Source organism: Macrotis lagotis, chromosome 2 (genome assembly GCF_037893015.1).
Source record: "Macrotis lagotis isolate mMagLag1 chromosome 2, bilby.v1.9.chrom.fasta, whole genome shotgun sequence".
NCBI classification, from domain to species: domain Eukaryota; kingdom Metazoa; phylum Chordata; class Mammalia; order Peramelemorphia; family Peramelidae; genus Macrotis; species Macrotis lagotis.
In genome coordinates this window covers 196,770,370-196,795,467 of record NC_133659.1, presented here as the reverse complement: position 1 = coordinate 196,795,467, position 25,098 = coordinate 196,770,370, and the positions used below count along the sequence as shown (strand labels likewise).

The 25,098-nt window shown below is 50.3% G+C and overlaps 2 protein-coding genes across 3 annotated transcripts in view; one reads left to right on the top strand and one right to left on the bottom strand.

The window, feature by feature from the left end:
• Positions 1-2,328: 2,328 nt before the first annotated feature.
• ACBD4 (acyl-CoA binding domain containing 4) lies at positions 2,329-10,488 on the bottom strand. 2 transcript variants are annotated; one of them, XM_074224345.1, is made up of 9 exons: positions 10,311-10,488; positions 9,838-9,958; positions 9,661-9,745; positions 9,235-9,355; positions 8,612-8,695; positions 7,731-7,831; positions 7,502-7,586; positions 6,805-6,941; positions 2,329-2,986 (listed from the first exon to the last, which is right to left on the bottom strand). In XM_074224345.1, exons 1-9 carry the CDS (start codon positions 10,396-10,398, stop codon positions 2,864-2,866), a joined length of 945 nt encoding a protein of 314 aa, XP_074080446.1. In that variant the 5' UTR covers positions 10,399-10,488; the 3' UTR covers positions 2,329-2,863. The 2 variants fall into 2 exon arrangements, with proteins under 2 accessions (XP_074080446.1, XP_074080447.1); XM_074224346.1 differs by having other exon boundaries at positions 2,331-2,986; positions 10,255-10,324.
• Positions 10,489-12,580: 2,092 nt separating this feature from the next.
• Positions 12,581-25,098, top strand: part of PLCD3 (phospholipase C delta 3) — a 29,882-nt gene continuing 17,364 nt past the window's right edge. The window contains 3 exon segments of the mRNA XM_074224357.1: positions 12,581-12,810; positions 23,233-23,394; positions 23,709-23,937. Coding sequence (XP_074080458.1) covers positions 12,651-12,810; positions 23,233-23,394; positions 23,709-23,937 — 551 coding nt within the window. The 5' untranslated portion in view covers positions 12,581-12,650.

The window sequence follows — 25,098 nt, the reverse complement described above, 5'->3', positions numbered from 1 at the left end:
TGTTTTGCTTTCCTCTTTGTTTACAGAGTATTTTAGCAAATAACTGCAGAGAAATGCTTGCTGATTTAAACCCTTTCAAACCTGGCTCCACCTGATCTTTCTGGGCTTCTATGTTCTTATAAGAACACACTTTTTATATTGCTGCCTTTCTGTTTTTCTACAGTCAGGCTAAAAAAATTTGACTTTCTTGCTGTGCCTCACACTTGACTTTCTATCTCTTTCCTCTATCTTCAGGGGCAGTTGCCCACACCTGGAATGTACTCTTGGTTCAATTCTTCATCCTATCTTCACTCAAGTCCTACTTCAAGCCTTTATGGATTCCCCTCAGCTCTCCAGCTGTCACCTGACCCTATAACTTTGGATTTATTTTGTACACATTTATAAGTGCTAGAAATATATATTTTATATATATATATAAACAAATATATGTCTAGACTAAAATTGTCATCTTTGCAACCTTTCATTTGCACAAGACCTAACAAATTGTAGTCAAATATTTTTCATTTTTGTCATAGCAAAATGAAAGTTTTGCACTAGACCAGGGATTGTACCCTTTTCCCTATCATGACCCCTTTCAGCGTTTGGACCAATTCAAGACAATTAGATGGTGCTACAATGGATAGAGTGTTGGGACTGGAGTCAGGAAAACTCATCTTCCTGAGTTCAATTTGGTTTCAGACACTCACTACCTGTGTGACCTTGGTCAAGTCACTTAATCCTGTTTGCCAAAACGACTAATGATAGGCATGTTGGACATGGGTATACATGTACAACTTTTACCAGACTGGAAATGGGGGAATGAAGGTGGAAAGAGAGGGTGGTGGAAGAATGTGTAATTTATGAAGATGCAGGTGGATAAATATTGAAAGGCTTTCAAGACATGTAGTTGGAAAGAATAAAAAGGAAATTTAAAAAATTCTATTTGCTTTAGTTTCCTTATCTGTAAAATGAACTGGAGAAGAAAGTGGCAAACCACTCCAGTATCTTTGGGGTCACAAAGTAAGACATTACTGAAACAAACAAAAACGACTGACCAACAAAAAAATGGACTCATTTGCTGAATATTTTTATATGTATAAAATAATGTAGGATTATAAAGGAAATCAGTTATGTTGAAATAGTTACCAAAATGTCTTTAAAAACAAGACCAGGCTAATAAGGAAAATTGTTTAACATGACCCTACTTGTATAACCTAAATCGGATTGCTTGCTGTCTTGGGGAGGGAAGGGAGAGAAGGAGAAAAATTTGGAAATTTTACAAAAAATGAATGTTATGGGACAGCTAGGTGTTGCGGTGGATGAAGCACAGGCCCTGGAGTCAGGAGTCCCTGAGTTCAAATCCTGCCTCAGACAATAATTACCTAGCTGTGTGGTCTTGGGCAAGCCACTTAACCCCCTTGCCTTGCAGAAACCTAAAAAAAAAGTTGAAAACCATCTTGTAACTAGAAAAAAAATATTATTAAAAGTGAAAAACAATTCAGGGGCCCCAGGTTAAGAATTCCTGCCCTAAGGAGACTTCTTCCCCTCAAATGAACTTGATGATTTCGAAGGTTCCTTCCAGTTTCAAGTCGGTGAGTCCAGGAACCAGCGGTCACGTGACCGCCATCTCCGACAAGGTGCTTCCCTTCGCCTTGGGGAAATGACTTGCTCCAAATGGGGGCTGAATGCCATCCCTCTCCCTTTTACCCCGTACCCCAATTGATAGGACGCTCCCCAGTGCGTGTGGGGGGACAAGTCAAGGAGGCCTCGCGGCAGGGAGCTTGGCCTCACGGAGGCGGTAGCCCTGGCCTGGCCCCGGGGCGCCCCCAGCGGGGCATCTTCAGCCTCGGGTGAGCCCGGCCCGGGGCCGCGTGTGGAAGCGGGGCGGCGGCGGGCCGGCGGCCCAGCTGCGGGAGGCCCCCGGGAGGCCGCGGCCCCGGGCGCCGCGCGGGGCTCAAGGGAGCCTTTTCTGCGATTAACAAGTATTTCTGTGGAGGGGCGGAGGGCCGGGACCCGGGGGGTGGGGGGCCGGGGGGCCGGAGGAGTGGGAGGCCGGGGGCCCGGGGGGGGGGCCGGAGGGGTGGAGGGCCGGGGGGCCGGAGGAGTGGGAGGCCGGGGGGCCGGAGGGGTGGGGGGCCGGGGGGCCGGAGCGGTGGGGGGCCGGGGGGGCCGGAGCGGTGGGGGGCCGGGGGGCTGGCCCGGGCCCCTCCGGCCTGTACGGGGAAGTTTCTTCCGCATAATCGGGAGTCGCAGGAGTGGGGGGCCCCTCCCTCCCGGGCCCCGCCCCGCCCAGCCCCCCGCGCCCCTCACCCCCACGGAAGCTCGCGGAGGGCGAAAGTTTCCTGTATTTAATGCTGGCGCCCCGAGGGGTGAGCACCTGAGGGCCGCCCCAGTGTCCCGCCCGGCCAGCGCCCCCCCGGACCCCCCGGCGGCGCGGGCATCCCAGGGCCCAGGCGGGCACCGCAGTCATATGCCCTCTCCGGGAGCTCCGAGGGGCGGCCGCCCTTGGGGCGAATACTGACTGGTCTCGGGATTCCAGAATGTCAGTCCAGGAAACACCAGGGGCCAATTCCACCCAGTAATCTTACAGGTGGAGAAACTGAGGCCCAAAGGAGGGAAAACTTAGCCGAGATCACACAACTAGCGAGTGGCATAGCTCACAGTGAATTTAAAGGGTCAAAAAGGACCCTCGAGATCTAGTCCGACCCTCGCATTTGGCAGGTGAGGAAAACCAGGCTGGCGGGTGAGGTCCAAGCCCTCCCTGCTTCCCCAGGTGCAGAGTGGGAGACTGGGGGGGGGGGCAGGGGAGGGCAGCTGGGAAAGCAGAAGCACCTTCCTCTCTCCATCATCTCCTCAGGCAGCAGCAGTGTCTCCTAAGGGCCAATCACCTCTTCTGTCTCCGAAACTGGCGGTAAAGCCACTGAACCACGAAAGGCCACAGCAGGAGGAGGAGGAGCGCGGGGGTAGAAAGCTCCAAGGCCCAGGGCCCCTGCTGGGATGGGGGGTTCTACAGAAGGGAAGGACAGGATAAAGGTAGGGGGAGAGGCTCATAACCTGAACACAAGCCTAAGCCCACAACCCAGGCCAGTCTCCTCAACATCCCCATTTTTGCCTCTTCCCAATATCCCTATTGGTCAGTATGCCATTCTGATCCCTTCCTCTCCCCAAGCCTGCCCTACCTCCATCTCCAACAGAGCTTGCCCAACCATCACCATCCCAGCCTCTCTCTCTTTTTTTTTAAGGTTTTTTTTGCAAGGCAAATGGGGTTAAGTGGCTTGCCCAAGGCCACACAGCTAGGTAATTCTTAAGTGTCTGAGACCGGATTTGAACCCAGGTACCCCAGCCTCTCTTAAAGATGATCCAGACAGCGAGGATGGAGCCAGGGGAAGGATATGCAAACCAGAAGGTACTCAGCTAAGAGTTAGTTGTTTTACCCCAAATTTCCTTTATCTACAGCCCCAATCTTGCTATCTTTTGTATGCCGTTCCTTAAAACTCTTAATTTTACATAGATGGGAGTGTAGTATATGTAGTGGGGGGGGTGGAGGGAGGAGGTAGAAGGGCCTAAATTAAGGTCAAGGTTCATTCACTGTCCCTACCCCCACTTAAGATCCTCAAATTCCATTTTAAAAATTATTATGATATATGAAAACAAAGAAAGTAAACATTAGATTCAGAGAGCAAGACCCAATAGCAGTGATGAAGGAGGGTCAGAAGAGTTTTGGTGCTGATATCTAATCTAGTAAGGGTGAACTTATATCAATCAAGGTGATGTCCAGTAGCAAACTCTAAAGTGACTCCATTTGAGGGTTGTTTTTTTTTTGCAAGGCAAATGCAGTTAAGTGGCTTGCCCAAGGCCACACAGGTAGGTAATTATTAAGTGTCTGAGGCCGGATTTGAACCCAGGTACTCCGGACTCCAGGGCCGGTGCTTTATCCACTATGCCACCTAGCCGCCCCTATTTGAGATTTTCTTGATAGAGGTACTGCAATGGTTTGCTATTTCCTTCTACAGCTCATTTTATAGATGAGGAAACTGAAGTAAACAAGATTTAAGTGACTTGCCCAGGGTCACATAACTTACATTAAGTATCTGAGGGCAAACTTGAACTCAGGTCTTCCTGACTCCAGGTCTGGCACTCTCCTCTGAGCCATCTAACTGCTCAATCAAGGGATCAGTAGGGTAAAGTTCATGGTGAAGGGAGAAAAGCCCAGGGTCAAAGGTAGGCCACCTCTGGATTAGTTCCAAGGAAGAGGCAAAGTACAAAGACCTTTTCCACCCAGCTTCATCTGAAGCCATTCTCTAACCCTAGATATCCCCCTCCCTTTTCTGAAGCACCATTTCTTTCAAGAAGGACCACCTTCTTTAGGAAATTGTCCCTGATCTCCCAATCCATGTCCACTTTGGCTTCCTCTTCATTCACCTAGCACTGCTGTGCAGCTGTAATGTATGATTGAAATCTGTGTCATATTTAGGCTCTTGGAGGCTCTCTGGTCAGGCTTCCAGTGCATTAAAAAAAGGTTGCAGCCTGGTTCACAGACATTTCTTGTCCTTATGAGGTCAGCCACCAGTTATTGAACTATGGCCTGTGGGTACATAGCAAGATTTAAAGATGATTTATTAAATGTTTACACTATAAGGGCACTTAACCTGGACTCCAGAAACCATTTAAAAAAAAATATTTTGATCACTATTTTCAGTATAATTGGTTTCTTTGTAATCCTATGTATTTTATTTTGTGCATTTAAAAACATTCTTCTGAGAAGGGACCTGAAGGCTTTACCATAATGCCCCCCCCCAAAGTTAAGAACCTTTGCTTTAGAGGCATCAAAATTTGCATCAATGAAGAGTTTAAAGGACATAAATCCTTCCAGTATGGAAGAAGTAGTTGGCTTGTCCCATTCTCCTACAAGATAGCACAGATGGGAAATAACTTACCCAAAGTCACACAACTAATGAATGGTTTAGCAAGAGACTGAAGAATATAAGCTACATGAAGTTAAGAATGCTACAGTACCCAGGCACAAGGTTTTCCAGTTATTGCACACATAATAAAATGTTTTTTGACTTGAACATAATTGTTCAGCTCAATAATAACCAGCAAGTGAAACAAAAAATAGCTTCCCTGGGCCAGGATGGAGGCCTGGATGGGATAAAGATCTTCCCCACCCACTACCTTTAGGATGCGCTGATCTAGGTTACACATCTTTTCCCCAAACACCCTTGGGTCCAGCCCCCTGCTTTTCTAGGAGGGTGATAATCTAATGGGAATGAGGGGAGAAGAAGACAAGCATGACAGTCCTTTAGAAAGCCATGTCGGGCATTTTCAGATCTGTCCCTGAATCCCCAGTTGCTGAAGATCAAAAGGTGATAGCTATCCTTGCCTAGCTAGGAAGTAACAGTGGTTGTGTTACAGCTCTTCCTGTCTCACGCTGTGGCCCCGTACCAGGTTTTCTTGGCAAAGATACTGGCGTGATTTGCCATTTCCATCTCCAGTAGTTTAAGGCACAGTTCATTTGCCCAGTTACACACTAGTGAGTGTCTGAGGCCAAATTTGAACTTGGGTCTTCATAACTCCAGGCTCACTGTTCTATCTACTGAGCCATCTGTCTATCTCTGATTGCACCCAGATTCTACAACTGAAACATTTGGCAGGAAAAGGGGTGAGAGATAAGGGAGGTGAAGAAGAACTCAGGTACTTCCTCCATGTAAAACATACCACAACCATCATGAGTGAGTAGAGCCATCCCTACTCCTTTAGCCATCTCCCACCTGAGGACTCTCCAAGGCCTAGATGTGGCCAGGTCTGGCCCACTTACAAGCCACCTTGCTTCTCCTCTGCAGTCAGAAGCCCCCAAAATGTCATTAGTGTGTGTGGGGGGAGGGGGAACGAGACAGAGACACAAGGAGGGAGAGAGGGAGGGAGGGGGAGAGTGAGAGAGAGAGTGTGTGTGGGTATATGCATTCTGTCTGTATATGTGTCAGGACAGGACAACTAAATGGCTTGGATGAGAGAGCTCAGGCCCTGGAGTCCTGAATTCAAATCCAGCCTTAGATAAGTCACTTAACCCTGTTTGCTTCAGTTTCCTCCTCTATAAAATGAGCTGGAGAAGGAAATGGCAGACCACTCCAGGGTCTTTTCCCAGAAAACCTCAAACAAGTGAATAATTTATGTCCATATAGATGCCTCCAGAGATCTGTCTGTGTGACTGAAAAAGGAATAAAGTCAGATGGGACTACTAAAGGTGAAGGGGTGACTGTCTTTCATGCTGTTCAGTTTTAGGTGGGGATCTGCTGCCATCGCCTGCCTCTCTCTCACATGTAAGTCTGAGCAGCCTGGATAGATGGGAAGGGTTAACATGGTGGGAGGAGATCCCAGAAAACTGTGGCCAGGATGCTCTGAACTACGGCACTGAGCACAAGATGCTTGAGGAGAGGAGCCTGGGCCCTGAGGGCCCTATTCAGAGGCAGCAGAGGTGTTATGTAAATAGTGCTGGAGTCTGGAAGACCTGAATCTGTGTATGGTCTCAGACACTTATGAGCTAGGTGACCTCCCAGCCTCAGTTTCCTCAAATGTAGAATGAGAATAATAATAATCTCAGGATCAAATGAGATAACATATATAAAGCACTTTGCAAACGTTAATGGGTTAGATAAATGCTAGCTGGTGCTGCTACTGCTACTGTTATTACCACAACTATGACTCTTACTATCTTGGAAAAAGGTCTTTTAGTTTCTAAGGGGGAGGGAAAGATAAAAGTGGGACACTGGTGGGTAAACTGAGAAAAAAGGGGCAGATCTGGGTCTCTCAGGGAGGGGAGCTCACCTGAGTAGGGCGTGGCTGGTTCTCCAGACATCTCAACCTCCCCTGGACATCCTGCATACTCTCCTGCAGGGCTCGAACAGTATTAGCCAGCCAGGCTTCAAACTCCTGTGGACCTTGGGGAGCCCTTCCCACCATCTCTGCACAAACAGATGGAGAAGAGGGGCTGTCCTCACCCTGTGGCATCCCCCAGGTCAGTCCAGGTTCAGATACCTAGCACATCTGTGAAACCTAAGCTATTTTCACACCAGTCCTGGAAGGAGGATAGTGATTATTTTCCTTAATTTGTAAGTCTCAGGTCCAGAATGCTGCAGAGCACTAGAACCAGTCAATGCAGTGGGAGAGATGAGATTATTAACAGAAGATGGTTCTGCTTCCTTCACTGCTATCCCCCAGGGGGAGAAGGGAGGGGCATGGACTTTGCCCAGCCCCACCTCCCAGCCCTTTCCCCAGATTGGAGTTCTGAGAGTCAAGAGCATTTGCTTGTGTGCCAGCCCTGGGCAGAAGGCTTAGCTCCCTGGTGCCCTCCCCTGCTCCCTTCTAGAGTAAAATGCCAACCCTGGACTTTCACAACAACAGCAAACCAGGAGGGAGGGCAGTGATGGAAGGGCCAGAGGTGAGGGCAAGTAATGGGGATAGAGGAAAGAAAGATGCCCAAGGAAAGGATTGGGAGGGGGAAGGTGGGCAGGGTCTGACTGACCTCTGTCTCTTGAAAGCAAGTGGTCACTGCTGATGTCAGTCTCTCCTTCAAGTGCCTCCTTTAGCTCCTCCTGCAGCCATTCATCCTGAAGGGAGAAATCCCAGAGGAGAAAAGACTAAGACTCCATTACCTTCCTGATTCTCACCCCAACCTCAATTCCCTTGCTCCTGGGTGGGTAGGAGGGGCAAGAGTGGGGGGGAGGGTTGCTGGGGTAGAAGAAATGTCTCACCTGCTCAGGGTCTAGCTGTTCCAAGGAATCACAGAAAACCTCAGAATCCAGGTCCATGGAGGCTTTCCCATGGTTACTGGGCACCCTGGGTAGGTGTGCTTCTGTGAAAGGAAGAGAGAGAGAGAGAGAGAGAGAGAGAGAGAGAGAGAACACGTGTGTGTGCACGCACATGTGTGTGTGATTGAGAGAGTCTATGTGTGCAGAATACTATCTTATTATCTGCTACAGTTGCAGACTCCTGCCCAGTCATCCTCAATTATATGAACTTTCTTTGAAATCTTATTCATTCTGTTTTATGTATTTAAATTTTTTTTAATTTATTTAAGTCAGTGGGGTTAAGCAACATGCCCAAGGCCACACAGCTAGGTAATTATTAAGTGTCTGAGGTCAAATTTGAACTCAGATCCTCCTGACTGCAGGGCCAGTGCACCACCTAGCCGCCCTATTTTATGCATTTAAAACAACATTCTGAGAAGGGGTCCAAAGGCTTCACTAGAACTCCAGGGTTCATGACACACACAAAAAAGGTTTAAGAACTAAATAGGGATAACAGGTTCTGGGTTCTCACACCCATTCTTCATTGTAATAAAACGTGCTTACTTATGGCTCTTGGTGGGGGGATGGAATCTTTTTTTTCCCCCCATTTCCCATCTCTATGACATTGCATGGTAAGCAAAGGTTATGCCTCCTGCTTCTTCATTTCTACCTCTTGGACCCTTCTCTCCCTTCTTCCCAGCTCCCTTAGAGCTTAGATGGAGTCTCAAAGCCTACAAGTGACCTGTCCTGACTACCCCAGTTGACAGAGTCCTCAAAATGATTTTCTATTTATGTGTTGTTTGTATGTGGTTGTTTTTTTTAATTAAATCTAAATAATTACTGACCTGAAGTATGGGGGGCTGGTTCCTCAGGAGGTGGTAGGGGCTCAAGGGTAGTTCTCAAATCTCCATTTGGGATCTTCTTCTGAGCTGCAAGGGGAAAAAGGTGGGACAGGTTGTCACATTCAGCCCCTCAGTCTCCTCTTCTTCCCCCATTTCATACAAGCATCTATTTGTTTCCTAGAATAAGTCCCCCAAGAGGGGAAGCAAGGAACAACATCAGTAAAAACTGCATCAAAGCCCACATCCCTACCACCACCTAAGTACCTACCTATGGCATCGATTTTAGAGTTTTCTTTCATGAGGAATTGCAAAGAACATGGGTTTTGAAATCAGAGGACCTGAGTTTAAATCACTCTATTAATTCTAATCAATGTGATCCTGATTAAGTCACCTGACTTCACTGGACCATGGTTTTCCAATTTATAGAACTAGGGTATTGACAAGATGATCTCTACTAACCGTCTGGGGGGGGGTCCCTCAATTCTTCCTTCTATAGTTGGGTAAATGCTTTCTCTCAGCCCTATGATTTTTCAGTCTAAGAAGAACTGAGCAATTCAGAACCTTGACTCTTCTCCACCCAGTTCTGGCCCCTTTTTTGGGTGTGTGTGTGTGGGGGGGAATCTGACCTGTAAGTTTCTTCAAGAAGGTCTCTGGGGGCTGAGGCATGCCAGGAATCATCTCGTACAAGGGCACAAAGTAGTCAAACATGCCATTGTCCACCTCACTCAAGGGAACCGTGTTTATCACCTTATGGGAAGAGGAAAAAGATGGCAGGCAACCCAGCAGTAAATGTGGCCACCCCGCCACCACCCTACTTTGGTCCATAGTCTGTTCAGTTCTGGCTTGAGAACCGCTGGGGAGGAGTCAAGGGAGGCAGAGGCTAGCCTAGAGGCTTGATTCACCAGAACAGAGTTGGAATGGAAACAAGTGTTGGTCAATAGGAGAGAAGATAAGGGTCACCGTGGGCATACCCCAGAGTCCCGATGGTCGGCACCGGTTATCCCAGAAAGAAATAGGTTTAGACTTGGGAGGAAGCACAGGAAAGATTTTACCTTCTGGGCTACCACCTTCATCTCCGCAATATAAGCCACCATTGCCTCCTCCTGGGTCATCTTGCCCAGACTGTGCCAAGCATCCCTGGAGGGCAGAGGGCTGGTCACCAAAGGAACCTCCGAAGGGAGCCTTCCCCAAGAGGGCAGCACAGGGCACCGGGGCCGGGGGCTCTTTACCATTTATAGCGGCCGATGGGGTCCCAGAAGCCGGGCCTGGGCACCTGACAGGGTCCCTGGGTGGCCTGCTTGTAGTAGCTGTAGAAGCGCAGCATCTCCTCGTAGGAGGGGCGGTAGGAACCTGAGCGGGGGCGGAGGGGGTGAATGGTCCTCCTTGCCGCCTCCCGAGGCGCTCCCCGGGGCGAGGGGGGTCCCCGGGGCCGGGGCGCGCGGCTCCTCACCGAGGCGCTCCCCGGGGCGAGGGGGGTCCCCGGGGCGCGCGGCTCCTCACCGAGGGGCTCCCCGGGGCCGGGGCGCGCGGCTCCTCACCGAGGCGCTCCCCGGGGCGAGGGGGGTCCCCGGGGCGCGCGCGGCTCCTCACCGAGGGGCTCCCCGGGGCTAGGGGGGTCCCCGGGGCCGGGGCGCGCGGCTCCTCACCAAGGCGCTCCCCGGGGCGAGGGGGCTCCCCGGGGCCGGGGCGCGCGGCTCCTCACCGTTCTTGGGCAGGCTCTGGATGACCGTGACCGCGGCGTGGAACTGCTTGCGGCAGTCCGGCTCGGGGCCGCGCCGCTCCGTCCCCATTCCGAGCGGCGGCGGGCTCGCTGCGGTGACAGACCTGGGGGAAGCCCCCGGAGCGCCCCCCGCCCCGGCCAGCGCCCCCCTCCCGCCCGCCCCGGGCTCCCCACTGACCTCCGGCCGCCGGAGGAGCGCTTCGGGGGCGAAGGGGAAGTGACAGCAGCCTCGGCCAATAAGCGGGCCCCTTCCACTCCGGCCTTCCGCCTCTCGCCCACTAGGGGAGTGTCTTTCAACTTAACATGCAAATCGCCGAACTACCGATTCCCAATAGGGCGATAGTATCGCGGCTCTCCTCACCGCCCAATCACGAGGGCCGAAGCGGGCGCTCGGCGCCCCCTGGCGGAACCGACGGGCGCGACTCCGCAGCGTCCTCGTGCGGGAGGAGCGGCCCACAGCCACCCGAACCGAGGCCTCGACGGCTCCGCCGGGAAGCGCCGGCCGATCCAAAGCGGGCTTCCCCGACTCGGCTGAGTCGTCCCGAGAGGGAGGAACACGCAGGCGAGGCGGCGGCGGAATGCGGGGACCGCGGGAGGGAGACTAATGGGGAAATGTTGCTTTTCGGGTCCTGCTGGTTACACCGGGGGTGGGGGCAGTCCGGGAGTTGCGCTGCACGCCCCACGTTGTGCCGGCAGGTGGCGCTGTGCCCACGACTTCCCGACCCTGGGCACACTTGGCCTAGAGGGACATTCCGGCCCCCTGCACACCTGCACCCCTGCACCCCTGCACCCCTGCACTCCTGCACCCCTGCACTCCTGCACCCCTGCACACCTCCGGGACCAGGACCCGAGCGCGTCGCGCCTGTCGCTCATCCCGGAATGGCACGAGCCCGAACTCCCACGGGGCCGCCGCGCCGTGCGGGACGCTGCCGCCCTGGGCCCCGGGGAAGCGGGAGCTGCCGCCCGGGGCCGCGGGCCTCCGGGGCTGGAAACTGGAATCTTAGCAAGGCCAGCCTCCTCAGCGTCCTGCACGCTGTAAGCGCTTAAAGGCACGGCTCTTACAACCAATTCTGACCTTTATTCCTCCTCTGCTTGCCAGTTCATGCTGGCTTTACCCCGGGGGCCTCTCTGCACCCGCCTCCCTTTCTCCTCTCATCCTGCCACCATACTGGTCCTCATCTCCTCAGTCAATCACCCGCCTCAAGTCTCTGGGCCCCGAACTCTGTCCTCCATTCAGCTTGGCGCCAGTCTTGGTGCAGTGCCCACTTCACTTCCCTGCAGTGGCTCCCTATCACACCTTCAAGATCAATTATAACGTCTGGCTACCATTTCAACCCCTTCATAGGCATCCCATCCTCCCCCTTCCCAGACTTGCACCTATACCCCTTCCTTCTCCAGCCAGGGACACCGAATTCCTGGCTCTTGGTGACCTCCAGCTCCCCAGTGGGGCATTTTCATTAACTGCCCCCATGCCTGGCATGCTCTCCATCTCCTGATTCTTCTGCCTTAAAGTCCTAGTGAAACTCCTACCTTCTTCAGAATTTTTTTTCCCAGTCGCCCTTGACTCTGGTGTTTTCTCTCCCTTGATCATTTCCACTCTATCCTGCCTCTAGCTTGCTCCTAAGTAACTGTTTGCATGTTGTCCCACCCTTATAACCGAGCGAGGCCTGCCCTTGGTTTTCCTTTTCAGACCTATGGTTAGCTCAAACGTTTCCACTTGCAAAGTACATGTTTATTGCGGGACGGCGCGCCTGAGCCCAGGAAGCCCTCGTCCTTGCGGGGTTGGGGTATTTATTTGCTAACAAAGGCCCTGGGCCGGGTTACTCCACTGACGTCACGAAGCTGGAGCTTGGGGAGAAGGATTCCCGGCTCTCCTCTCCTCGGCACCCTTCTGGCCCCGGCAGCTCCTGCTGCTCCTCCCCGGTTCTCCGACGCCCCGCGCTCGGCTGGGTCTCCGCAGCACCCGGACCAGGCGCTCCTGCCCTTCTTTGCTCCCGACACCCGACTGCCCGAGCTGGGGAGAGGAGGCCGGACTCCAGAGTCCACGAAGCCCGGGACGTCCTTCAAAGTTCCATTGAGGAGCAGCGGCGGGGCCCCGGCCCCCGGCCCCCGGCCCCCGGCCCAGCTGCCTCCCGGCGGTTCCGAGTCGGAGGCAGGGTCCAGGTCCAGAGGGAGGGGGTGCGCCGGGGGAGGGGGCTCCGCTCCCTAGACCTGGGAAAGCGGGAGACCCGCCCCCGGGCCCGGCCTCCCTCCGTCTCCTCCTCCGCCCTCCCTTCACCCCGCCCCCAGCTGCGGCTCCTTCCAGTGTCTCCCCGGAGAGCCATGGCCGGGCCGCGGACGCCTCTCTGCCCCTGCGCCCCGCCACGGTGCCTGCGCGCCGCGTTCCGGGCCGCGTCGTGCCCCTGCTGGAAGAGACGGAGCGCCGGCAAGGCCTCGTCCCGGACCCGGGAGAGGGAGGCGCTGCGAGCGCTGAAGAAGATGGGTGAGTGGCGGGGCGGCCGGGGCCGGGGCCGGGGCCGGGGCCGGGACGCGCCGTCGGGGCCGGGGCCGGGGCCGGGACGCGCCGTCGGGGCCGGGGCCGGGACGCGCCGTCGGGGCCGCAGCCCGGGGCCGTTCTGGAACGGGCCGGGCGGCCGGGGGCGCCCACCCCGCCAGTGCCCAGCGGCCCCGTGCCCCGGGGCGCCGCCGGCCCACTCTCGGCGGGTTTATTGGCAAGGGGAAGGGTCCGGTCTGGGGCAAAGTCTCTTTACCCTGGAATGATGGCCGGGTCGGCGGGCCAGCCTCCTCCGGAATCCCGGACATCGCGTAACGCGCCCCGTCCAGGAATTCCTCGAGGGCAGCACTGGCTTCTGCCCCTTTCTGCCCCCCCTCCCGCCAGCGCTTAGCAAAGGAGATTTTATGGATCGGTATAGGAAAGAACCGATACCCCGGCTGGTGAAGACCAGACAATCATAAATCTGGAAGGCTGAGGGACCTTGGATCCAATCCAATTCCTATCCATCCTCCCCAAAAGAGAGGTCCAGAGAAGCTGAGATTTGCCCAAGGTTTCCTTGCTAAGCCCCAGATAGCTGGGAGAGAGCCTGAGACCTGAGAGTGCAGCGAGGACTGCCTTGGACCCCGGACTTCACCTCCTAAAATGTGTCCTTGCTTATCCCCCCCCATCCCATCCCGGGAAGACAGGACACTAGCGAATGCTACACTGCCAGGCACTGGGAACACTTTACTAGCATGGCCTCCTTTGATCCTTTTGGCTGGTCAGGAAAGGCCCCTTGGTCCTAGTTGTTAGAATAGATGGATGTTGGAAGGAGGATAAGCAGGAGGTTTGAGAGAACAGCTGCGGAGGATCCGTGGAAGCATCTAAGAGTAAGAGCGGTGATGGTGATGGTAAGACTCCTCACCACAAGCCATGTTCCTTTACTTTAATTTGTTAAATGACATGAGACTAGTATTAGATTCAATAGTAATAATTAGAACAATAACAGTAATTGGCACTCTAGCAGTAGACATTAATAGAGGGATGCCAACCAGAGAGGCAGCCTGGCAATGTGGGGTAGGGAGCTGGCTGGCCTTGGAGCTAGGAGGTCCTGGGTTCAATTCTACTTCTAACATAACTGACCATGAGAAATAGGAGAGAATCTTTAAGTTTGCTGTGTGTCACTGGAGGATTACAAGCCTAGACAAAAGAATGCAATTAGTATTGAGAGGGAAGGGAGGGACGCAGTCCTGGCTCTGCCATTCATGTATATAATACTGGGCAAGTTACTTCCTCCCTCTGGGTTTCAGTTTCCTCCTCTCTAAAATGAGGTCTGCTGGATTAGTTGATAAAATCTTAAAGATAAGATTTTCTTCTAATAAGGCTAATCATCATAACAAATGGTCTCTGATTTAATAGGACTATTTTAGTTATTTTGTTACAGTTTAAATAAGTTTGTGGATTGAATTGGGAACACATCTATCACATATACACATATTTATACATATATAATTACATAGATGTGTGTGTGTGTGTGTGTTTTATACACACAGTTGCCTTCTGTCGACCTGGAATACTGCCTTAAACACAGAGATATGCATAGAGAGACACATCTGCGTCAGCAGCTATCTGCAAAAAAGGGGATATGTGGGTAGCATAAAGAATGTTGGAGCTGAGGTAGGACCTGGGTTCAAATTGCCTCAGCCTATCTCTAGAGAAAGTCATCCTCCACTTGAAAGCCTCCTAGGGCAGTCTAGTCCACTTTAGGATAATTCTAATTACAGAAAGTCAACTCTTATTACTTGGGGATCCACATTCCTTCTCAGTTTCTTCTTCCCTTTTCACATTTGTGTGACCTTTTCACACAATGCACATATGGGAACCCAGTGGATTTCCCAGTCCTCAGTCGTTTTATTGGCTAGTCACAGATTTCAGTCCCCAGCTCCCTCCCTACCTCCCTCTACCCAATGGGAGATGATATTCTAGGGAAGAGGAGATGAAATGAAAGCACTTTAAAAGCTGCCTGTTACAATGGAGGGAGAGCTGGGTTTGGAATTAAGAACAGTTGAGTTTCAGATCCTGACAGGTAGGTGACCAGGTGGGTAATCTCTTAACCTCTCTGTGACTCAGTTTTCTTATCCATAAAACAGAGATAATTGCACCTACTTCACAAAGATCTTTGTAAGGACTTAGAAATGAGTCCTGCCCTTATGTGCAAGGCTATTTGTGGTAGTTCTTGTGGCAAGGAACTGGAAATTGAGGCGATTCCCCAGTTGGGGAATGGTTGAACAAATTGGGGTGTGTGATTATGATGGAACACTATTGTGCTATAACAACTGATGAGCAAGATGCTCTCAAAAAACCCTGGAAATTCTTACATGAACAGATGCAAAGGGAAGTGTATTGTGTACAAACAACAATATTGTAGGATGATCAGCTGTGAATGCCTTAGCTTTCTCAGCAATGTAATGATCCAAGTCAACTCTGAAGGGCTTATGATGAAAAATGGTATTCATTCCCAGAGAAAGAACTGATGGTGTCTGAATACAAATTGAAACATACTTTTTAAAAATTTCTTTTTGGGGGGTGGCTAGGTGGCGCGGCGGATAGAGCACCGGCCCTGGAGTCTGGAGTATCTGAGTTCAAATCCAGCCTCAGATACTTAATGATTACCTAGCTGTGTGGCCTTGGGCAAGCCACTTAACCCCATTGCCTTGCAAAAAACTAAAAAAAAAAAATTCTTTTTTTGAGAATTTCACTTTGAAATCTATGCTTTCTTTCACAACTTGACCATTATAGAGATGGTTTGCTTGGCTACACAGATATAACCTTTATCCAAGCCCTTGCTTTCTCAATGAGGGAAGTAGGAAGTGAGGGAGGAAGCAAATGTGGAACTCAAAGGTTTTTTTTTAAGGTTTTTTTTTGGTAAGGCAATGGGGTTAAGTGGCTTGCCCAAGGCCACACAGCTAGGTAATCATTAAGTGTCTGAGGTCGGATTTGAACTCAGGTACTCCTGACTCCAGGGCCGGTGCTCTATCCGCCGCGCCACCTAGTCACCCCAGAACTCAAAAGTTTTTAAAACAAATGTTAAATATTATTTTTACATGTAATTGGGGAAAAATAAAATACAAATAAAATCCAAAAGAGAAAGAAAGTCCTAGGTGCAGTGTTGAGAATCCAGAGAATTCTCCTCAAGTATTAATATAGAAAGCATGAAACTGACTTTCAGTACCTGGAGTTTTGTCTCCCTCCAGTCTTTCTTGTCCCCACCCCTGCAGCCTGTGACTTCAGGTCATAGATTCTTTCTATGAAGCTAGGAAGATTTTATTTCAGATGTAGGCATGAGATCAGAGGATGCTTTTCAGAATGGGGAGGGGAAGGGGAAGTCCAAGGGAGAGAGTGATTTATAGTTGCCCTTCATTCATGACTTCAGGGAGGTGATGCCATGACAAACACAAGAATTGGAATTGAGTGAGGGGGATGCTGTGCTAAGTCACCAGCCTCACCTTCTCCTCCAGAGCCATCTTTGTCCAGATATGGATCAGGATGACTGGAGATGACCCTAGATGTGAGGCAGTCAAGGTTAAGTGACTTGCCCAAGGTCACACAGTAAATGTCTGAGGCTGGATTCAAACTCCCATCCTCCTGACTGCAAGGCCAGTGCTCTATCCACTGCCCCATCTAGTATGAAGTATAAAGAGAGAGCCTAGATTTGTAGGAGAGGGGAAGAAGAGCCCTGTGTCACATTTGGGTAGCAACTCAGTGATGAAGTCAAGTATCCTGACTCTCAGCCTCCTCCCTTTGGGCCCCACTTTGAATCCCATTCTGAATGGGAAGGAGGATTGTTTGGCAGGGTAAAGCAGGACTCTATGATTGGGGGCACATTTGTCTGGGGGTGAAAGGCTTCTACTGTTTATATCCACAAAGGGGCACAGCCCAGGTTGTGTCAAATGTTCCTCCTTCCTTTTTCTGCCCCCACCTTCCCATCCCTAACTTCCAGTCTGGGTCTTCTCTGAAAATGGGAAATGAATAGGAAATCCCAGACCATATAAGAATCATCTTGAGAGAATGGGAAAGCACCTTAGATTTGGAGTCAGAAGACAAATTTGAATGCTAATTCTTCTCTTTATTCCCAGAGGGCCCTTGGACAGGTCACTTAGAGGAAGTTGTCATAGAGGGTAGGGCATTGGGCCTGGAGTTAGAAATATCTTGAAATCCTGCCTCAGACTTTTTCCTAGCTGGGAATTTCTCATCTGTAAAATGGGTATAATTATATCACCTACTTTCCAGGATCACTGTGAGGATCAAATGAGTTAATAATAATTATAAATCATTTACCACAGTGCCTGGCTCATAACCTCTATGGGACTCAGGACTCACTTTCCACTTCCATGAATTGAGAGGATTGGATTAGTTGGGTTTTTTTTTTAGGTTTTTTTTTCCAAGGCAATGGAGTTAAGTGGCTTGCCACACAACTAGGTAACTATTAAGTGTCTGAGGCTGGATTTGAACTCAAGTAAGTCCTGACTCCAGGGCCAGTGCTCTGTCCACTGCACCATCTAGCCACCCCGATTAGTTGGTTTTTGATCATCCCCCTTCCTATTCTACTATCTCCCTCCCAGGTTTTTGCAGAAAAGCCCATTCCCAACTCTATAATCCTCTAATCCTTTTGTCTATGGTCAGGCCATGGTTGCTGAGTAGGCAGAAACCCTGGCTTTATTAGTCGTGGGACTGGGGACTGATCCATAGTCTAGGCAGCAGGCTGAATGAATCCTCTCCCTGGGCAGAGACCTAGCTCACCATGTTCTCTGAGCCCTCTCTTGAAAGGTGAGTCTTCATGGCTGGGTAGGGTCCCTTTTCCTGTCCCTAGATTGTTCCTCTATGGTCACCCAGTGAAATGAGGGTGGAGAATTCCTCTAAAATAAAAAAAGAAAACAGGTCTGGCCAGCCTTGGAGGTGGGGAAGGCCCAGGGGCAGGTAAGGGGTAGTTGGCTGTAACTTGTGTGGCCTCCCCTCTCCTGGTCTCAGTTCCTCTAAAGTTTTTCTGAGGACTGGACCCTTTCTCTGGTTCTCAAGGCTCTCCCATAGTTGGGCTATGTAATCCTAGCCCCCCCCTTCACCTCCTTTGATAGCAGATTCAAGGGAACCAGGGTCTCCTTCCTTTACTTTTCTTTCCTGGTTTTGTTATCCTTTTGAAAGGATTGCCCTAGAATTCTTTGTACTTGGCACTAATGTCAGTCAGGGTGGGGCTAGCCAGGGGAATCTAGCTGGGAAAATTGTTGATTAAGAATCCCAGTGGAAATTGGTAAATATTAGACCACAGGGGAATGAGGGGATTCCAGTATTGTAATCAGGAACTGGCTTTTTCTTAACAGACTGGGGTAGGGAAGTATATAGACCCTGGGACCTAGAAAGAGTGCCCTCCCTACTCAGTGATTTATCTTGCCAATGCCAACAGAAAATGCCCCTTCTCCCCTCTCATCCATTGCTCTGACATGTGGTTTGGCCTTCTGCATGTCTGACATTCCTGCTGCCGACTCACAAACACTCTCTAGGTTCTCCCGAACAGTGTATCTCTCCAAGTAAACATGGAACATCCTACACTCAGAGACCCTTCTCTCCACACAGAAATCAACAGCTTTGCTTTGGAGGGCCCCATCAAGGGGTCTCCCTGGCCAGTATGCCAGTACTCAGACCCTCCCAGCTAGGGACCACATCCATCCCTTGGACCAGAACAAAGAAAGCAGTTTTCCCCACCTCCAAAGCCCCCAACTGCAGGTCAGTTTATGTTTTTAAAAGGTCAGTGGAGGGCAGAGAAGGTGTAGAGGCCCCAGCACATTCCCCCCATCATCTCTGGGTCTGCTTCATGGAAAGTGTCTGGACCTAGGTGCTGACAGGAGCTAAAAATAATTCCAAGCTGTGCTTCTGTGAGGGAGGGCAAGGGAGCCAGACTCTTCCTTTCTCTCCCTTTCCTCCTCCATCTATTCCCCTTTAGCTGAGAAGAACCTACCCATCCTGTTGGATAAAATCAGGAAAGGATCCCATATCTTTGGTAGTTCATATACCTAGTTCCTTCTCCCCAGTTGCAGTGACTAACTCTAACAATAATCTACCTTGATTCCCTCTCTTCTAAAATAGAGGCCATGGCCATGGAAAGAATGCTTTTGGGGTCTTCAGGTAGGCAAGGCCAGAGGAGAACAGGGTCTGTCTTCCCTACTGACCATTTGGTTTCCAAGACTATTCTTTCTCCCTCCTCTCTTCTCTCCTTCCTCAATGTGATTTTTTTTTTGCTTTTTCTTGCAAGGCAATGCAGTTAAGTGACTTGCTCAAGGTCACACAGCCAGGTAATTATTAAGTGTCTGAGAATGGATTTGGATTCAAGTCCTCCTGATTCTAGGACTGGTGCTCTATCCACTTCACCATCTAGCTGCCCCCCTCAAAATATTTTGATGTCTGGGTCTGACTTCTTTTTGACCACCCTTTTCCTAGGATCCCTTTCTCCTCCTTTTCCTCTCCTCTCTTCTTCTACCATCTCCTCTCCACACTTGTCCTCCTCTCCTTCTCCTTTATCACCCTCTTCATCGCTCAGCTTCCTCTCTGGCTACATCACTGAGTAAGGAACTTTGTCCATGACTGGATCTTCTTACAATTACCTGGGATGAAGAGAGAAATGGTCAGAGGTTGAAAGGTTTGATCTGTGGAATAATAATGAAATAATAATTATATTTACATAGCACTTTAAGGTTGGCCAAGTGCTTTACATAGCTTATCTCATTTGATCCTTATAAGGGCTATTATTAGTCCCATTTCATAGGAAGGCTTAGTATAGACAGACCTGTTTGGGTCAAGCCCAGAGTAGGAATGAGGAAGAAGATAAAACATCTGTAGGTACTGGTGACTTCACATTTTTCTTTTAGTTAGTGACAGCCTTAGGCCTCATACCTAACTCCTGGCTTGGGCCTCCCCATTGGTTCCTATCCTCATTCTCCATTTATCTCTCACTCTCCCCTGTGCCATTTCCCAGACTTATAAACTGAGGCATACATACCCCAGATACCCAAGCTGGACATCTATTCTGTTCTGTCAGTGATGCTGGGTCTTGCCCCTACTCCACCAGACTGGGAGGAGTCCCAGGCCAATGCCTGGAGGTAGGTGATGCATGGTGATGGGGGAACATCTGGGACATCAGGTGAAGCTGAATGACACACCCTTCTTCCAGATGTCCAGAGATGGCCCTTCTGGAGAACAAGTGGTTCCAGTGACCATCAGGGCTCTGTGGCTCTGTGGTGTGTGTGTGTGTGTGTGTGTGTGTGTGTGATTAGTGAAAATAGCAACTATCTCAGCGAAATTAGCAGATTAACCAGAAACTGGGTTTGGGGGCCACACTATAGATCTTTAGGTTGTTGGCAGAAAGAGTTGGGTAAAGCAGCCCCAGGGAGTGAGTGATTCACCTCCGTTTCTGGCATTAGTCATTTGCTTCCAATGTGTGGGGGCAGGGAAATGGGAGAATGGGGGGGCAGGTGGGGGAGGGGCTGGGCTCAACAGCTGTAACTCTGAGGCATGATTGGTTGTTGGTTATCATAGGAACAAGGAAAAGTCCATCCTCCAGCTCTCTATTTGTCAGGCAAGTGGGAGTGGGTCTCTGAACTCCACCTAGAACAAAACAATAATATCTCATATCTAAGAAGGAAAAAAAGAATTGTTCACCAAATGTTTGCCATCCATCATCACTGTCTGAGCCTAACAGCAGCTCAGTGAAATAGGAGGCACAATTATTCTAATAAATGTGCACTGAATTATACATTTTACAGCTGAGGAAACTGAATTGAGGACCTTGTTTCCAATCTCACCTCTGACATCAATTCCCTTTTGAGGCCTTGAACAAGTCACTTAGCCTCTTGGTGCCTCAGTTTCTTTATCTATAAAATGAGGAGTTTGAACCACATTGGGCTTGCTCTAGATCTATGATCCTGTGACTTGATGGTTTCCTAAGGTGCATCTGAGGGTAGCTAGTGGCATAATGGATAGCAACTGGACAAGTCATTTAATCCTAGTTCCTCCTAAATAAGATTATATATATAATGACTTTTGAATCTCAATCTGTGATCCTAGCTCAAACTGATAAATAACAGTGATGAGCTCTATTTGAATTTGAATTTCAGGAAAGAAGTTCCTTCTATGGGCTCTCAAATATATATGAGGTAAGGAGAAGCAAGGAAAAAAAGGAAGGTGTAATGGTCTACACTGCCTTTGATTTTCATCTCCTCTCCTCAAGCCACCCATAAAAAGAAAGGATCATGGAGAGGTTGGCTACTTGGAGAGGAGAACAGAGACATGTCCAAGACTCTAAGAATCAGGGAACAGCACCTCTTGGTTCCTAGTTAAGAACATAAGAGCCTAGGGGTGGTTAGGTGGCACAGTGGATAGAGCAGCTTCCCTGGAGTCAGGAGGACCTGAGTTCAAATTTGGCCTCAGACAATAATTACCTAGCTGTGTGCCCTTGGGCAAGCCACTTAACCCCATTCATTGCCTTGCAAAAAAACCTAAAAAAAAAAATCATAAGAGCCTGCAAACACATGGTTAATTCTCCATCTGGGGTGGTCCCATATACTGAAGGAAGATGTCCATCCTTCTTAGTCTCCAGAGAGCAGAAGCAGGATGGGGTGATGTGGAAGCAGGAGTAGTCTATGTACTAAGGGAGGAGAAAGAGTCATCATCTTCCCCCTGAACCCCTGTGTGGTCTGTTCCTTGGGTCCCCTGGGCTTTGATAAATTCAGGGCTGGTCTGGATCAGGGAGAAGACTACAGGCAGGAGGTTGGAGTTAGGGAATCTCAAATTAAAAGATGAAGAAGAGACTAGGAAAGGGAGAGGCCCAGGCTCAGTGGGAGGCCAGAGATCAACTCTCTCCAAAGGCAGAGTAGGTCAAGTAGAGAGCAACCCCACCCAGCCTTCCCCGTCCGGCCAGCTGCCAAGCTGAACCTTTGCCCATGAGTCCGTTGCTCCCAGTTTGCTGCTCTAACCTCCTTACCTGGAGTCAGAGCCTGAGATGTCATTTGTTCCCCCCACCCCCACCCCTCCTCTCCCACTACAGGACAGGGCAACAGGGAATGTGAGGAGTGGGGTTTAGGTTGCAGTGAGAGAGATTTAGGTTAGATAGGAAGAAGAACTTCTTGATCATCAGGGTTCTGAGCCAGGAGAAAGGATGCTGGGGGCTGTTTCTGGAATGCCCGGGGTGTGCCATGTATTGAGAAGGAGGGCATGAGAAACCTTCATCCTCAAAACTGTTGAGGGCTAGAGACAAAAGGGGTCAAGGATAGGAATTCAGGTGGAGGGTGGAGACATAGGCCTTGGTCTCTTGTACCTTCAAAGGCTCAAGCTTCTCCTCCCAGAGTAATAAACATTGATCAGGCTGGTGTGAGAGCAAATAACCTGTTCCTCCCTGCTTATAAGTTTATTCAATACTTAAGATAATGTGGCGAGGGTGGCTTAGAACACAAGTCTCTAGAATGGAGACTTGGAAATGTATTTAGCAGTATATGAGAGGGGAATAATGGGGATTTTGTCTACTGCTCCAAGTAGAAGCATCAGAGAGGATGTGTGTGTGTGTGTGTGTGTGTGTGTGTGTGTGTGTGTGTGTGTGTGTGTCATATAAGAGGGGATGCTAGAAAGTATCTGAGATGAAGGGTCAGTGCTGAGAATTTAAGGACTCAGAACTGAGGATCTTCATGGGATGACAGTTTTACAGATTAGGAAACTGAGTCAAATAGAATTAAGTGACTTATCCAAGCTCAAATTATACTATAGAGCTATGATGTGAGCTTCAAGGTCACAGAGTATTTTTTCCAGGACAGGGATATTCAGTATCAGAGATGGGGGAAAACAAAGATGGAAGAGTTTAGTACTGAGGAGGGTGGAATTAAAGCAGGAATGGACGGTCCGTGGCAGACTTGAGGACGAGGATATTCCAATGATAGGGATGGAGGGCTCAGTGCTGGTAGATGTGGGTCTCAGTATCAAGGATTAGGGCATATTGTAGGATCTTGCAGTAATGGTTTCCCTAATTATTCTCTCTGGGTAATACAGAGAGATACAGTGATACAGTGGATAAGATGAGAAAGATTGGACTCCAAGGTCCTTTCCATTCTATCGAGCTAGTTGGGAAGAGGCCAGAGAAGTTCTCTGAGGAACCTACTTTCTAGCATGAGGCCCCTTCCCCTAAAAGCTCAGGCTGAGAAGCTGGGGCAGGGGGTGACATAACGACCAGAGCACTGACCTTGGAGACAAGGAAACCAGAGTCCAAATGCAGCCTCAGACACTTCCTCAGTTTCCTCATCTGTAAAATGAGCTGGAGAAGAAAATGGCAAACCCCCTGCCATAAAAACCCCAAATGGGGCCAGAAAGAACCAAGGCAACAACAATTCCTCTCCTCAGATCTGAACGAAGATGAGGACGTGCTGGCCATGCTCAAGGGCTCTCGGTTCTGCAAGATCAGGTCGCTCAAGTGGCACAAAGAGCGGTTCTACCGGCTGCAGGAAGACTGCATGACCGTGTGGTTTCAACGGCGCTTCCGACACCCCAAGTCTCGACATATCTGTGAGTGACCCTACACCCTCGGTTATTACTCTCCCCTAGCATGGAGAGAGGGAGTTCACTACCCTCCCCAGGTGTCTCTCAGGAGCTCCCCCCAGCTTGGGGCTGCCCATGTTGTCCTCCTTAGCCTCTGTGTCCCTCCCCAGGGGCCGTTGCTGTTCTCCAGACAGCAGTTAGGGAGTCCAAAGACTGGGGTCTGACTCCCATCCCTGCCACTAATTGGCTCTGGGCTTTAGGTCCTTGGAATATGAGGAGGGCAGCTCCCAGGTTTCTTAGTTCCCCCCCTTTTACTTCCCCTTGTCCCCCATCCTGCACAGTCTACTTGCAACACATCGAGGATGTGCGTGAGGGCCATCAGTCCGAGGGGCTGCGGCGTTATGGGGGCGCCTTCCACTCCAGCTGCTGCCTTACCATCACATTCAAAGGCCAGCGCAAGAACCTGGACCTGGCAGCACCCACAGAGGAGGAGGCACAGCGCTGGGTGCGTGGCCTGACCAAGCTCCGGAAGCACCTGGACTCCATGAACCAGAGGGACAAACTGGACCAATATCCTTTCCTGGAGCAAGCTTCCCAGGACCCTAGACTAGCATTTTGTGGGTGTGGGGGGGGAGGAGGAAGGGGGAGAGAATTCCCAATGAGAAGACTCATGGTCAGACACAGTCTCTGCCTTTAATCTGTCTTCAACCACATGACCCTGGGTGAGCCACTAACCCGCAAAACAAACAAGTACACACACACACACACACACACACACACACACCCCGAACCCCTAAAATGGCAGGCTAAGAAAAGTAATCCACAGGGAAGAGGATGAAAGACAAGGCCCAACTCAAACCCAGCCTCATTGAATCTCAGAAACTAAGTAGGGTCTGCCTGCTTGTGATAAACCCTGGGGATAAAAAGGAAAACAAAAAAAACCGCATTCCTAGTCCTAAAGAAGTTGACATTCTAGAGGAGGAGACAACATAGAAATACCAATGCACTTACAACATACAGACCAAGTAGACAGAGGATAATCCTGGAGAAAGGACAGGATGCAGAGGCTGGAGACAGGAAAAATGAGGGACCTGGGAAGACTCTTTGAGTTGAATCTTCTGAGAGACCTGGGAAGATTTGAGAGGAAGGTGAGGAGGGATAGCATTCCTGGCAGGGAAAAGGATGGGCTAGGCATGGGGGAGGAGTCAGGAAATGGAGTGTCCTCTAGGAGGAACCCCTCAAAAAGCCCCTTGGCTCTATTGTAGAATAGGAGTAAAGGGCAAGAAGACTAGAAGGGTGGGAAGGGGTCCCTGCCAGACTGAGCATACAGATGCAGTGTTAGCCTTCACTGTGATAGAGAATGCTCCGAGACGCCAGAAGCTCCCAATCTCTTGGAGTAGACTTGATCTCTGCCTTCAGGAAGTTTCTGGCCAGTGGAGAAGGCACAGTCAAGCTACCAATCAATCAGCCAATTATTTTTTAAGTACTTAAACTGTGGCCTGTGCTGGGATAGATACCAAGACTGGAGTATTGTCTCTGGACCTGGAGAGGGCTGATTTGGAAGCTCTCAGAGTGATGGGGCTGAGAGAATCCCACTGGGGGTATCTAATGAGAAGATAAGACACAGATATCCTAGATAGAGACTCAGAGTCAAGAAGAGCCCTCTGGGCAAGGAGCCTTGGGAGGGAAGGTGGTAGGGGCAGGGGAGCAGGTCCTCTCAGCGTGTGACTT